Source organism: Oryx dammah, unplaced genomic scaffold (assembly GCF_014754425.2).
Source record: "Oryx dammah isolate SB20612 unplaced genomic scaffold, SCBI_Odam_1.1 HiC_scaffold_9, whole genome shotgun sequence".
Classification (NCBI taxonomy): domain Eukaryota; kingdom Metazoa; phylum Chordata; class Mammalia; order Artiodactyla; family Bovidae; genus Oryx; species Oryx dammah.
In genome coordinates, this window is record NW_024070193.1 from 46,296,295 (window position 1) to 46,310,550 (window position 14,256).

General features: G+C 39.1%; 1 protein-coding gene across 4 annotated transcripts in view; it reads left to right on the top strand.

The window, feature by feature from the left end:
- The window catches only part of ULK4 (unc-51 like kinase 4), a 492,418-nt gene that overhangs the window by 365,218 nt on the left and 112,944 nt on the right, over window positions 1-14,256 (top strand). For all 4 annotated transcript variants that reach the window (XM_040246041.1, XM_040246038.1, XM_040246040.1 and 1 more), the window contains one exon: window positions 12,712-12,897. In XM_040246041.1, coding sequence (XP_040101975.1) covers window positions 12,712-12,897 — 186 coding nt within the window. The remainder of the gene's footprint in view (window positions 1-12,711; window positions 12,898-14,256) is intronic.

Below are 14,256 nucleotides of genomic sequence, written 5' to 3' on the forward strand. Positions count from 1 at the left end.
GATTATAGTATGAGAAAATAGATAATAAAAACACCACAGTGTTATTAATGATGATTTAAGAATACCGTCTAAGAATTTAAAGGAAGAAGAAAAGTAGATCAGGGGACTTCCTTGGTGGCCCTATGACTAAGACTCCACACTCCGAATGCAGGGCCCCTTGGTTCCATCCCTGCTTAGGGAACTAGACCCCACATGCTGCAACTAAGAGTCTGCATGCTGCAACTAGAGTCAAAGTGTTAGTCGCTCAGTCGTGTCCAACTCTGTGAACCCATGGACCCTTGCCAGGCTTCTCTGTCCATTGCATTTCCCAGGCAAGCATACTGGAGCAGGTTGTCATTTCCTTATCCAGGGGATCGTCCCAACCCAGGGATCAAACCTGGGTCTCCTGCATTGAAGGCAGATTCTTTAGCATCTGAGCTACCAGGGAAGCCCACAACTAAAATATCCCGAAACTAAAAAGGTCCCACATTCCACAACTCAGACCCAGCCCAGCCAAAGTAATTAATTATTTTTTTGATAAAGAAGGGAAGACCAGAGCATTTACAAGGAAGGCGAGCTTGCACGTCTTAAGTGGGGAAAGTGTTTCAGTGGTTGGAGAGTATTAAGAGCCATAAAGAGAAGACAAAACAAGAATGAAGAGAAAGTTCCAACTGATACATATGTATATAATATAAAAACAGGTTCGATGCATGATACTGGATGCTAGGGGCTGGTGCACTGGGACGACCCAGAGGGATGGTATGGGGAGGGAGGAGGGAGAGGGGTTCAGGATGGGGAACACATGTATACCTGTGGCGGATTCATGTTGATGTAAGGCAAAACCAATACAATGTTGTAAAGTAATTAACCTCCAATTAAAATAAATAAATTTATGTTAAAAAATAAGCAGAAACATTTTAAAAAAACTTAGAATCAACTTGTTCATTTCTACCAAAACAAACAAACAAAAAACTTAATTGGGATTTTGACTGGGATTATGTTTAGTCTTAATTTGGAGAGAATGGCATTTTAACAAAATTTTCTTTCTGCTCATGAATGTGGTGTATCCCTTCACTTATTTGGGTCCTCTTTAATTTATCTCAACAGTATTTTGTATTTTTAAGTGTATAGGTCTTTCATCATTTGTCAGACTTATCCCTGAATATTTCAGTTTTTTGGATGTATGGTACATAATATTAATTGGTTTTTTGTGAGTACCTATTATATTTATTGATGGACATTTAGGTGGTTTATAGTTTTTTCAGTTACAGCAATGCAGTGAATAACTTTGTACATGCAAATGTACTCACATCTGATTATTTCCCTTAAATTTTTTTTTTATTGTAGTTGCTATGCAGTATTATATTGATATCACAGTATAGGTATACAATATAGTGATTCATAATTTTTAAAGGTTGTACTCCATTTATATTTCTTGTACAATATTGGTTATATTCCCCACATTGTACAATATATCCTTGTAATTCATTTCATACAGAATAGTTTGTACCTCTGAATTTCCCACTCATATACTGGCTGTCACCCCTCCCCTTTCCCCATTGGTAAACACTAGTTTTTTCACTAGTTTTTCTCCATATTTGTGAGTCTGCTTCTTTTTTGTTGTATTGACTAGTCTGTTGTATTTTTAAGATTCCACATAAAAGTGATATCATACTGTATTTCCTTTCTCTGACTTATTTCACTGAGCATACTGCCCTCCAGGTCCATCCAGGTTGCTGCAAATGGCAAATTTCATTCTTTGTATGGCCAAGTAGTATTCCATTGGCGTGTGTATGTGTGTATATCGGTGTGTGTGTATATATATGTGTGTGTGTGTGTGTGTGTGTGTGTGTGTTAGTGCATCTTTTTTATCCATTCATTTGTTGATGGACATGTAGGTTTCTTTTGTCCCTTGGCAATAGCAAATATTGCTGCTATGAGCTTTGGGTTACGTTTATCTATTCCATTTAGTGTTTTTGCTTGTAACCTTTAAACTCATTTTTGGACTCCAGTGGATTGTTTGTTAATTCCACTGAATTTTCTACATCAAGAATCATGTCTTCTGCAAATAAGCAGTTAAGTCTTCTTTTCCAATCTGAATTTCTTATATTTATTTATTTGTTGGTTTATTCATTTTGGCCCGGCTGCACTGGCCAGAACCTCCCCTGTTGAGTGGAAGTGGTGAGAGCCAACGTTCCTCTCTGTCTTCCTGATCAGGGTGAGGCATTCAGTCTCTGAATGTTTTTATCACCTTCTACTCCTTGTTTGCCGAGTTTTTGTTAGAAACAGGTGTTGCATATTGTTAAATACTTTTTCTATTGAGATGATTGTGGTTTTTCTTTTTCAATTATTAATATGATATTATGGATTGACTGTATCCCTTAAAAAAGATGTGTTAAAACCCACCCCCCGCCCAGTACCTCAGAATGTGACCTTAGTTGGAAGTAGGATCATGTACATAATTGGTTGAGATGTGGTCATCCTGGAATAGAGAGGGCTCCCTGGCCCACTACTATTGGTGTGCTAGTAAGAAGAGGAGCCTGGTGGGCTGCAGTCCATGGGGTCATGCAGAGTCAGACACGACTGAGCGACTTCACTTTCACTTTTCACTTTCATGCATTGGAGAAGGAAATGGCAACCCACTCCATTGTTCTTGGCTGGAGAATCCCAGGGACAGGGGAGCCTAGTGGGCTGCCGTCTATGGGGTTGCACAGAGTCGGACACGACTGAAGCGACTTAGCAGCAGCAGCAGCAGCAGCAGTAAGAAGCCGGCCATATGAAGCCAGAGACACAAGGGAGAATACGTGTGATGATGGAAGCAGAGACTGGAGTTCTGCTGCCACAGGCAAGGCACATCTGGGGCTCTCAGAGGCTGCAGGAGGCAGAAAGGATTCATGCCTGGAGGCTTCAGAAGAAGTGCTGCTCTGTCCCCTCCTTGATATGAGACTTCTAGCCTCCAGAACCACAAGAAGATCAGTTTTTGTTTTTTCAGCCCTCTCAGTTTGTGGTCCTTCATTATGATGGCAACCCTTGGAAATTAATACATATGATATGCTACATTGACTGCTTTTTTTGAACATTAAACTGACCTGTATTCCTGGGATACAGCCCATTTTGTCAAGAGATATTATTTTATCATTATCCCTGTCATATTTTGTTGGCTTGGAGTTGCTATAATTTTGTTTAGAATTTGTGCATCTGAGTTCATGAGGGATGTTGTTTTGTAGTTTACTTTTTTATATGGTTTTTGTCTTGTCTTGGTATCAGGGTAATGTTGATCTTAGCAGATGAATTGGGAAGTAAGTATTCCCTGCTCTTTGATATTCTTGAAGACTGTGCAGAGTCGTTACTGGTTTTTTGAAAAAGATGTACCAAGAAATAACGCATGCCTTTCACCCCTGTAAAGTGTACAATTCACTGCTGTGTAGTGTATTTTCAGAGTTGTGCATCATCACCGTTATCTGATGACAGAACATCTTTGTCACCCGAGCAAGGAATTTCATACTCATGAAAAGTCACTCCCCATACTCTGCCCTCCAAACCCTTGTCACTCACTGATTTGCTTTCTGTTTTTGTAGACTGTCCTGTCCTGGTTATTTCTTATACATGGATCTATATAATATGTGGCCTTTCTCTGAGTATGATGTTTTTCTGAGGTCCACTCATGTTTCTAGCTTGAAATCTAAGCACTTCCTTCTTTGTGTTGGTGAATAGTCTTCCACTGTATAGATGTACAGTGTTTGTTTATCCATTTATTGATGGACATTTGGGTTGTTTCCACATTTTGGCAATTTTGAATTAAGGCTGCTTTTAGCAATTGTGTAGAAGCTTTTGTGTCAGTATACGCTTTCTTTCTCTTGAGTATGTGTCTAGGAGTAGAAGTGCTCAGTCCTGAGGTCAGCCTGTGTTTAACCTTTTGAGAAAATACAGTGTTTTCCAAAGCTGCCATTAGCACCAGCGGTGTATGAGGGTTCTAGTTTCCCACACCCTCACCCACACTTGCATTATCTGTATTTTTAATTATAGCCATCGTAGTGGGTGTGAAGTGGTATCTCAAGGTGGTTTTGATTTGCATTTCCCCACTGGGGGCAGGAGGAAAAGGGGACAATAGAGGATGAGATGGCTGGATGGCATCACCGACTCGATGGACGTTAAGTTTGGGTGAACGCCGGGAGATGGTGATGGACAGGGAAGCCTGGCGTGCTGCGATTCATGGGGTCGCAAAGAGTCGGACACGAGTGAGTGACTGAACTGAACTGAACTGATGGCTAATGATGTTGAATGTCTTTTCCTGTGCTTATTGCCCATTTGTATACCTTTTGGGGAAAAATGTCTTTTTTTCTTTGCCCTTTAAAAAATTAAGTTATTCGTCTTTTTATTACTGAGTTGTAAGATATTTTATATTTTGTGTGTATACACGTCCCTTATTATGTATTAGATTTACCGCAATTTTCCCTTGTTCTGTGGGTGATCTTTTCACTTTCTTCATACATGGAGATGAAGTCGTTTATCAATTTTGTTGTTGTTCTTGTGCTTCTGGTGTCATACACAAGAAACATTGCCTAACCGAAAGTCATAAAGGTGTAATTACTTTTATATTTTCTTCTAAAAGTTTTGTATGTTTTATTTCAGTTCAGTCGCTCAGTCATGTCCAACTCTTTGCAACCCTATGGACTGCAGCCCGTGAGGCTTCCCTGTCCATCACCAACTCCCAGAGCTTGCTCAAACTCATGTCCATCAAGTTGGTGATGCCATATGTTTGTATCTTTAGCTCTGTTATTTAGATATTTGATCCATTTGGAGTCAGTTTTTGGATGAGGTGTGAGGAATGGGTGTAACTGCATTCTTCTGCGTGTGGATACCTACTTGTCTCAGCACAATTTGTTTAAAAAGGCCATTTCCCCCCCCCATTAAATTGTCTTGGTATGCTTGTCAAAAATCAGTTTACCATAAATGTAAGTGTTGAATTTGGGACTCTAAATTCTATTCCACTGATCTCTTGTATATCTTTATGAAATTAAAAGACGCTTACTCCTTGGAAGGAAAGTGATGACCAACCTAGATAGCATATTCAAAAGCAGAGACATTACTTTGCCAACAAAGGTCCATCTAGTCAAGGCTATGGTTTTTCCTGTGGTCATGTATGGATGTGAGAGTTGGACTGTGAAGAAAGCTGAGTGCCCAAGAACTGATGCTTTTGAACTGTGATGTTGGAGAAGACTCTTGAGAGTCCCCTGGACTGCAAGGGAGATCCAACCAGTCCATTCTGAAGGAGATCAGCCCTGGGATTTCTTTGGAAGGAATGATGCTAAAGCTGAAACTCCAGTACTTTGGCCACCTCATGCGAAGAGTTGACTCATTGGAAAAGGCCCTGATGCTGGGAGGGATTTGGGGGCAGGAGGAGAAGGGGACGACAGAGGATGAGATGGCTGGATGGCATCACTGACTCAATGGATGCGAGTCTGAGTGAACTCCGGGAGTTGGTGATGGACAGGGAGGCCTGGCGTGCTGCGATTCATGGCGTCTCAAAGAGTCGGACACGACTGAGCGACTGAACTGAACTGAAGTGATGCCAGTACTACATTGACTGGATTATGGTAGCTTTGAAGCAGAATTTGAAACTGGGAAATGTGAGCCTTCCAAATTCATTCTTCTTTTTTAAGATCATTTTGGCTATTAGTCTCTTGCATTTCTATATGCATTTTAGGATCAGCTTATCAAATTTCTGCAAAAATAATCCAGCTGCAGCTCTGAATGCTTTTTATCTGCAGATCAGTTTGGGGCATATTGACAACCTAATAATATTAACTCTTCTGATCCTTGAACATGACATATTTTGCTGTTTATGTACCTTCTTTAACGTTTTTCTAGAATGTTTCAGCTTTCAAGTCATGTACTTCTTTTAACTTCAGTTTTAAATAATCTTTTTGATGCTATTGTAATGCAGTTGTTTTCTTTGTTTCCTTTTTACAGTCTTCATTGCTAGGGTGCAGGCATACAATTGATTTTTGAATATTGATCTTGTATTCTGCCCCTTTGGTGAACTTGTTTATTTTTGATAGTTTTTTAGTGGATTCGCTAGTATTTTCTGTATGTAAGAATATGTCATCTGCAAATAGAGTTTTCCTTTCTAGGTGAGTTCTGCTTATTTTCCTTGCTTATTTGCCATAACTGAAACTTCCAATATAATGGTGAATATAAATGGCAAGAATGGACGTCTGTCTTGTTCATGATCTTAAACCATGGCAAGTATGGTGTCAGCTGTAAATTTTGCCCCAGATACCCTTTATCAATATGAGAAAGTTCTCTTCTATTTATAATTTGTTGAGTGTTTTTTAATACTAAAAGGGTTTTTAATTTTGTCAAATGCTTATTCTGTGACCATTGAAAGGCTCATATAATTTTGTCTTTTATTTTATTCATGTTGCACATAACATCGATTGATTTTTAGATACTAAACTAGCCTTTCATTCCTATGATAAATTCCACTTGGTTGTGATGTATAATCCTTTAATATGTTGCTGAATTTGGTTTGCGAACACTTTGTTGAAGTTTTTGCATCTATATTCATAAGGGCTATTGGTCAGAAATTGTCTTTTCTTGGAATGTGTTTGTCTGATTGTGGCATCAGGGTAATACTGGCCACTAGACCATTCCAGTATGACCTAAATCAAATCCCTTACTATTATACAGTGGAAGTGACAAATAAATTCAAGGGATTAGATCTGATAGACAGAGTGCCTGAAGAACTATAGACAGATGTTCATGACATTGTACAGGAGGCAGTGGAAAAGATCATCCCCCCAAAAAAAGAAATGCAAAAAGGCAAAATGGTTGCCTGAGGAGGCCTTACAAATAGTTGAGAAAAGAAAAGAAGTGAAAGGCAAAGGAGAAAAGGAAAGATATAACCATCTGAATGCAGAGTTCCAAAGAATAGCGAGGAGAGACAAAGCCTTCCTCAGTGATCAATGCAACATGTCATACAAAGATGAGAACAATAAAGGACAGAAATCGTATGGACCTAAAAGGAGATATTAAGAAGAGGTGGCAAGAATACACATCTTCCTAACCCAGATAACGATGGTGGTGTGATCACCCACCTAGAGCCAGACATCCTGGAGTGCAAAGTCAAGTGGGCCTTAGGAAGCATCACACAAACAAAGCTAGTAGAAGTGATGGAATTCCAGTTGAGCTATTTCAAATCCTAAAAGATGATGCTATGAAAAACACTGCACTCAATATGCCAGCAAATTTGGAAAACTCAGCAGTGGCCACAGGACTGGAAAGGGTCAGTTTTCATTCCAATCCAAAAGAAAGTCAATGCCGAAAAACGTTCAAACTACCACACAATTGCACTCATCTCACACGCTAGCAAAGTAATACTCAAAATTCTCCAAGCCAGGCTTCAACAGTATGTGAACTGTGAACTTCCATATGTTCAAGCTGGATTTAGAAAAGGCAGAGGAACCAGAGATCAAGTTGCCAACATCCACTGGATCATCAAAAAAGCAAGAGAGTTCAAGAAAAACATCTACTTCTGCTTTATTAACTATGCCAAAGCCTTTGACTGTGTGTATCACAACAAACTGTGGAAATTCTTAAAAGAGATGAGAATACCAGAGTACCTTACCTACCTCCTGAGAACTCTATATGCAGGTCAAGAAGTAACAGTTAGAACTGGACATGGAATCATAGACTGGTTCCAAATCAAGAAAGGAGTACGTCAAGGCTGTATATTGTCACCCTGCTTATTTAACTTATATGCAGAGTACATCATGTGAAATGCCAGGCTTGATGAAGCACAAGCTGGAAACAAAATTAATGGGAGAAATATCAATAATCTCAGATACGCAGATGACACCACCCTTATGACAGAAAGCAAATAAGAACTAAAGAGCCTCTTGATGAAAGTGAAAGAGGAGAGTGAAAAAGTTGGTTTAAAACTAAACATTCAAAAGACTAAGAGCATGGCATCCAGTCCCATCACTTCATGGCAAATGGATGGGGAAACAATGGGAACAGTGAGAGACTTTATTTTTCTGGGCTCCAAAATCACTGCAGATGGTGACTGCAGCCATGAAATTAAAAGACACTTGCTTCCTTGGAAAGAAAGCTATGCCAACCTAGACAGCATATTAAAAAGCAGAGACATTTCTTTGCCAACAAAGGTCTGTCTAGTCAAAGCTATGGTTTTTCCAGTGGTCATGTATGGATGTGAGAGTTGGGCTACAAAGAAAGCTGGGTGCTGAAGAAATGTTGCTTTTGAAGTGTGGTATAGGAGAAGACTCTTGAGAGTACCTTGGACTGCAAGGAGATCCAACCAGTCCATCCTAAAGGAAATCAGTCCTGAATATTCCACTGGAAGGACTGATGTTGGAGCTGAAACTGCAATACTTTGGCCACCTGATGTGAAGAACTGACTTCTTGGAAAAGACCCTGCTGCTGGGAAGGATTGAATGTGGGAGGAGAAAGGGATGACAGAGGATGAGATGGTTGGATGATATCACTGACTCGATGGATATGAGCCTGAGAAAGCTCCGGGAGTTGGTGCAGCACCGGAAGCCTAGCAAGAGTACGACGTGACTGAGCAACTGAACTGAACTGAAATACTCCCCGCACCGAATGAGTTTGGAACTGTCCATTTTCTTTAGCTTTCTGAAAAAATGTGTATAGACTTGGTATTACATCTTCCTAGAATCTTTGGTAGAATTTGGCATCAATGCCATCTAAGTCTATAGTTGTCTTGGTAGAAAGGTTTTTAACCAGAATTTCATTTTCTCTAATAGATAAAATACCATCCAGGCTACCAGTTTCTTCAGTGTGAGCTTTCCCTTGCTCTCTTCTCTCTAGTACTTTGGCCTATGAACTCTAGCTGCTTGGTTTCCTGAGACTTTTCACTCTGTCTCCTCAGCTTAAAAAATCTGCTGGTACCCATCTCAGTTGCTGTCTCTCTTAGGCCTGGAGACCTCTTAAGCCTCTAACCTGGGAGAGGAATAGAGCTCACCTCAGTTATTTGGCATCACTGTCCTACGTTGCCTCGTGTCTGGTATCTTAAAAACCATTGTTTCATGTATTTTTCTAGTAGTTTGTTTCTTCAGACAGTTGGGTATATCCTTATTCTGTTATTCCAGGGAGATTTTATACCATCACCCTCTTTTCTGTAGTGGTGGGGCAGGGCTTACACACACAAACACAAACATCAATTTTACAAAAATCCAACAAATAAGCCATCTTTGGAGTTACTACTTATGATAAGCATCCTCCCATCATCTCAACAATGAAGCTAAACTAACTCATAAATGAAGAAATGTTACAGTAGATTGAAGTAGAAGCATGAATACCTGTGCCTGTCTCACTGGCTACTCAAAAGCTATGAAAATAGAGAAAGCTTCAGATATCTTATAGTCATAGGAGAGTGGAAGAAGAAGCTGTTAATGGAAAAGAAATCTCATGCAGTTACTCAGTGATAGAAAGCAGATGGAACTGAATCAAAATCTAGTGAAGAAACCTATTAGCCAGAACATACAGAGGAGAAACTAACCAGAAGGTAGGAACAGATGCTGTTGATCTGTAAACTTCAAGTGGAAAACTGCTGGAGGCCCTAGATTCCTACCCCTCTATTGGAAGGTGAGCATTTTAAGCAGGCCAGTCAGGCCCCTTCCCTTATTCATTGTGCTCAGCTTTCTTCCAGCTTAATATGTCAAGGTCTGCACTGTGAAGAGGATGAGCCATCTATCTGGTGTGATTTCTAAGATGGGGTCCTTACTTAGAAAGAAGCATTTCAGAGTTTGAAGAAATCACAGAGAAGATTTGAAGAAATCACAGGGAAAGCAGCATGAAGAAACAGATATACACAAATGCAAAGGAAATTGGAGCCATCTGCCTGTACTAATCTGCACACTCTTTCATTCATAAAATAGAATGCCAGAGACCACCAGACATTTGGGGAAGCCTGATAGCCTGAAGCAGAGAAACCAAGGTGAACAAAAAGCTGAGCCCGAAAGAGACAAAGCTGATAGGCAATGTAACAGGTTGAATTGTGTCCCCCGACAAAAATGAGATGTTGAAGTCCTAACTCCCAGCACCTCAGAATATTAAACCTTGTTTGAAAACACTGACATTCCAAATGAGGTCAGACTCAAGTCAGAGTGCATCGCTACTGCAAAATCACTAGCGTTTTATTAGAAGACAGCCATGTGAAGACAAGAAGCTCACAGAATTCCATGGGCAGAGAGAGGAGCTATGCAGCCACAAGCTAAGGAATGCCTGGGATTTCCAGAAAATCACCAGATGCCGAAAAGAAGCAAGGGAATATTCTTCTTTGGGTTTCAGAGGCAGCAAGGCCCTGCTCTTTGATTTTTAAGCTTCTAGCTTCCAGAGCTGTGAGGTAATACATTTCTGTTGTTTATGCCACCCAGTTTGTGGTACTTTTTATGTCAGCCCTAAGGAACTAATACTGGGAGTAAAAGAGAATTTAATAATTCTTATCAAAAACATAAAATGTTCAGAAAACCCACAGGAAGGTTAAAAAAAAGGGGGGGGATCAGGAAAGTAAATGGGGAATAAATAGAAGACAAGTAATAAAATTGCATGTTAGACTTAAACCCTAGCATTTTTATGTTATTTATCTTAAAAATGTGAGTGATCTAAAGGCACCAATTAAAAGATAGAGATGACTAGAGGGATAACAAGACACGATCCAACAGTATGTTGTCTACAAAAACCTCACTTCAAATATAATGATACAGGCAGGTTGAAAGTAAAAGGTTGCAAACTGTATATGGTGAAAATATTAATTTTTAAAAAGCAGAAGTGGCTGTCTTAATGTGTAGTTTAATTTCCTGTTTGTGATCTTGTATTGTAGTTAAGCAAGATGTTTCCATTGGGGAGGTCAGATGAAGTGTGTATGGTATCCCTCTGTATTATTTCTTATAATGGCATATGAACCTGCCAATGTCTCAAAATAAGATTCATTCACACACAAAAGAATGAAGTTGGTTCTCTACTTATATGCAGAGATTAAAATGGAAAGACCTAAATGTAAAAGCTAAACTATAAAGTTCTTAGAAGGAAAAATGTAAGTGCTAAAACTATAAAAATTCTTAAAAGTGTAAATCTCAGGACCTTGAAATAGGCAATGGTTTCTTAGGTTTGACACCAAAATCACAAGCAATAAAATGAATAGGTAAATTGGACTTTATCAAAATAAAAAATATTTTGTGCTTCAAAGGACACTGTCAAGAAAATGAAAAGACAATCCACAGAATGGGAAAACAGTTTTGAAATGTGTATCTGCTGAGGGAATTATATCTAAAATATATAAAGGGAATTGTATTTAAAATACATAAAGAATACTTAGACTTAATTATGATAAGACAAATGACCTAGTTTTAAAAATGAGAAAAGATCTGAGTAAACATTTCTCCAAAGAAGATCTACAGATGACCAAAATGTACATGAAAAGATGTTCAGCATCACTAACCATCGAGGAGGTACAAGTGAAAGGCCAACATGGGGGACCACTCCACACAGACTAGGATGTCTGTGATTAAGAAGATAGGTAATGACAAGTGTTGGTGAGGATGTGGAAAACCTGAAACTCTCATGCTTTGCTGGTGCTAACGGCGGCTTTGAAAAGCAGTCTGGCGATTTCTCAGAAAGTTAAACATAGAGTTACTTATTGTGTGACTCAGCAATTTCACTTCCAAGTATATACCCAAGAAACAAAACCTGTGTGCACAAAAATGTATACACGCTGTTCCCCACAGCACTTCTCATACTGGTCAAAGTGAAAACAAAGTGAACGTCCATCAGCTGATGAATGGGTAAACAAAATGCGGCATATCCATTGCATGATAAAAAGAAACGAAATGCCGATCCATGCTGCAGCATGGACGAATCCTGAAAACATGCTAAGAGAAAGAGGCCAGTCACAAAGAATCGTATTTTGTATGATTTCAAGTATCTGAAATGTCTAGAATAGGCAAATCCAAAGAAAGCAGTTTAGCACTGACTGGGTAGGGAGGAGGAGATGATACAGGGTTTCTTTTTCAGTTAAAATGACAAAATTCTAAAATTGGTTCTGGTGGTGTTTGCACAACTCTGAATATACTAAAAACCATTGAATGATGGATACACATGAAATCACTAAATTGTATGACCTAGGAATTGTATCTTAACAAAGCTATTAGAAATAAAACTTTAAAAATTAAAAGATTGAAATGCTTATGGTGTGATTATTATTTCATAATATACCTTGTAATATAGAAACAATACTTTCTCTCCCCCCTGTTTAGTCAATAATGATTTGGAAACAGTTCAAACCATTTCTTAATATCTTCTAGGAAGTGGATTTTCCTCAAGAAGCTATGTCAACAAGAATTTAAGGGTTGTGCCTTGGAAAAATCAGTGTTTCCACACCCATAGACACACATGCGCCTGTATGAACATATGCATATGTAAATATGCGTGTAATATATAATTGGTCCTTTGCTTGTCACAGGTCATTCATCACTATGGATTAAAGAAAAGACTGTAGAACTTCCTTGTGATTTTGTGCTGCTAGTCTTGTTTGAGTTACTCTTTACATTTTGAAAAAGATCCGTTCATAAGAATATTCAATTAATTAAAGTTTGTACTCGGACTGACACTCTATCTTTTAAGCTGTAGTTCTTGAGGAATACCAACATCATCTTCAGTGAAGCTGATGAAGTCCTATTTGTTAATTTTCAGCTTCCTAATGAGGATCCTGAAATTTTTGAAGTTTCATCCAAGTGTCTGTCTATACTGGTTCAGTTGTATGGAGGGGAAAACCCAGAGAGCCTGTCTCCTGAAAATGCAGAGATCTTCGCTGATTTACTGACATCCAAAGAGGACCCAAAGGACCAGAAGCTTCTGCTGAGGATTCTCAGAAGAATGGTGAGTCCACACAGAAACTGGGCGGGCGGCCTCAGTGGTAGCCAGAAGATGGGGAAGAGTCAGGTTTTTTGATCTCCTTTCAAGAACTCATGATTACCTTTCCCTGTAGTCACCTACTGGTAACATTCATCATATTCCACATATCTATTTGTATGTACACAGAATTTTTGCTGAACTATGAGAGAGTTAGACATATTATTTGTGCTTATCCCTTAATGTGTGAGTATGTATTTCCTAATGAAGTGGATGTTCTCTTAACTGTAGTTATCAAAGTCAGGAAGTTTAACATTGATACAAATCTTTTACTGATCTGCTATCCATATTCCAACTTTGTCAGCTGTCCTCATAATGTCCTGTATAGCTTGTTTTCCAATATAGATTCCAGTCCAGCATCATGTATTCTAGCAGACAGATGTCCTTAATCCGGGATAGTTCTGTAGCTGTTCTTTGTCTTTCATGAGGTTTCTGAAGAATGGTCCAGGTATTTTGTAGCATTTTCCCTCCATTTAGGGGTCTCTGCTGTGTTCTGGACAACTAGATTCAGGTAAGTCCCAGAAGAAATCCATCAGATCCAGAAGCTCATGATGTCTATTTGCCGTTTACTGGTGATGCTAGTTTTGATCACTTTGTTAAATCAATGTGTGGTTCTTATTTTTAAAATTTTTTAACAGCTGCAAAATGGAGATTTTCAACCTCACAGTATTTCTAACTTCCAGTATTGTACTTTATGGGAAAAATTCCCTTTTGCACCTTTTATGTTTTGTTTTTAAAATGTGTATAGCTGATGTTTACCTGAAGGTCCTTTTGAATTCTTTTTACGACAGATCCTGTCCTGCTGCTTTTGAAGGCCATTGTTTACAGTAGCTATTGGTGAAGTTAGTTGAGTAGAGGTCTCATTAGTTTGTGTCATGCTTTGGCTTGTCTGTGTTTGCTCACTTCTAGATCCAGTCATTGTGAGGGGTCCTTTGGCAGCAGAGGCTGTGGATGCTCCAGAGAGTTGTCCACAAGACAGTTTTTGTGTTCATTTGATGAATAGCTGCAGTACAGGATGGAGCAGAATCTCCAAGGCAGGTTATGGGTGACAGAACTAAAGGAGAGATAGAGTTACCCTCCTTGCTGCGACATTTTACCTTTGTATAATAGGTAAGCCCTCCCAACCCCAGCAGTGCTTCCTGTCTAGTGGAGTGGCTCCCTGCATAACACAGTTTAGGTGAGATTCCCAATGTGTAGGATAAATATTTCTGGGCACAAGTAGATCTTGGCATGGTAATCCAGCCTAGCACTAGATGACATTGAATCACATAGTAAGGCAGGTATTTCCTCTTCCATTTCATTTTGCTCTTTCTGATGATTTAAAGG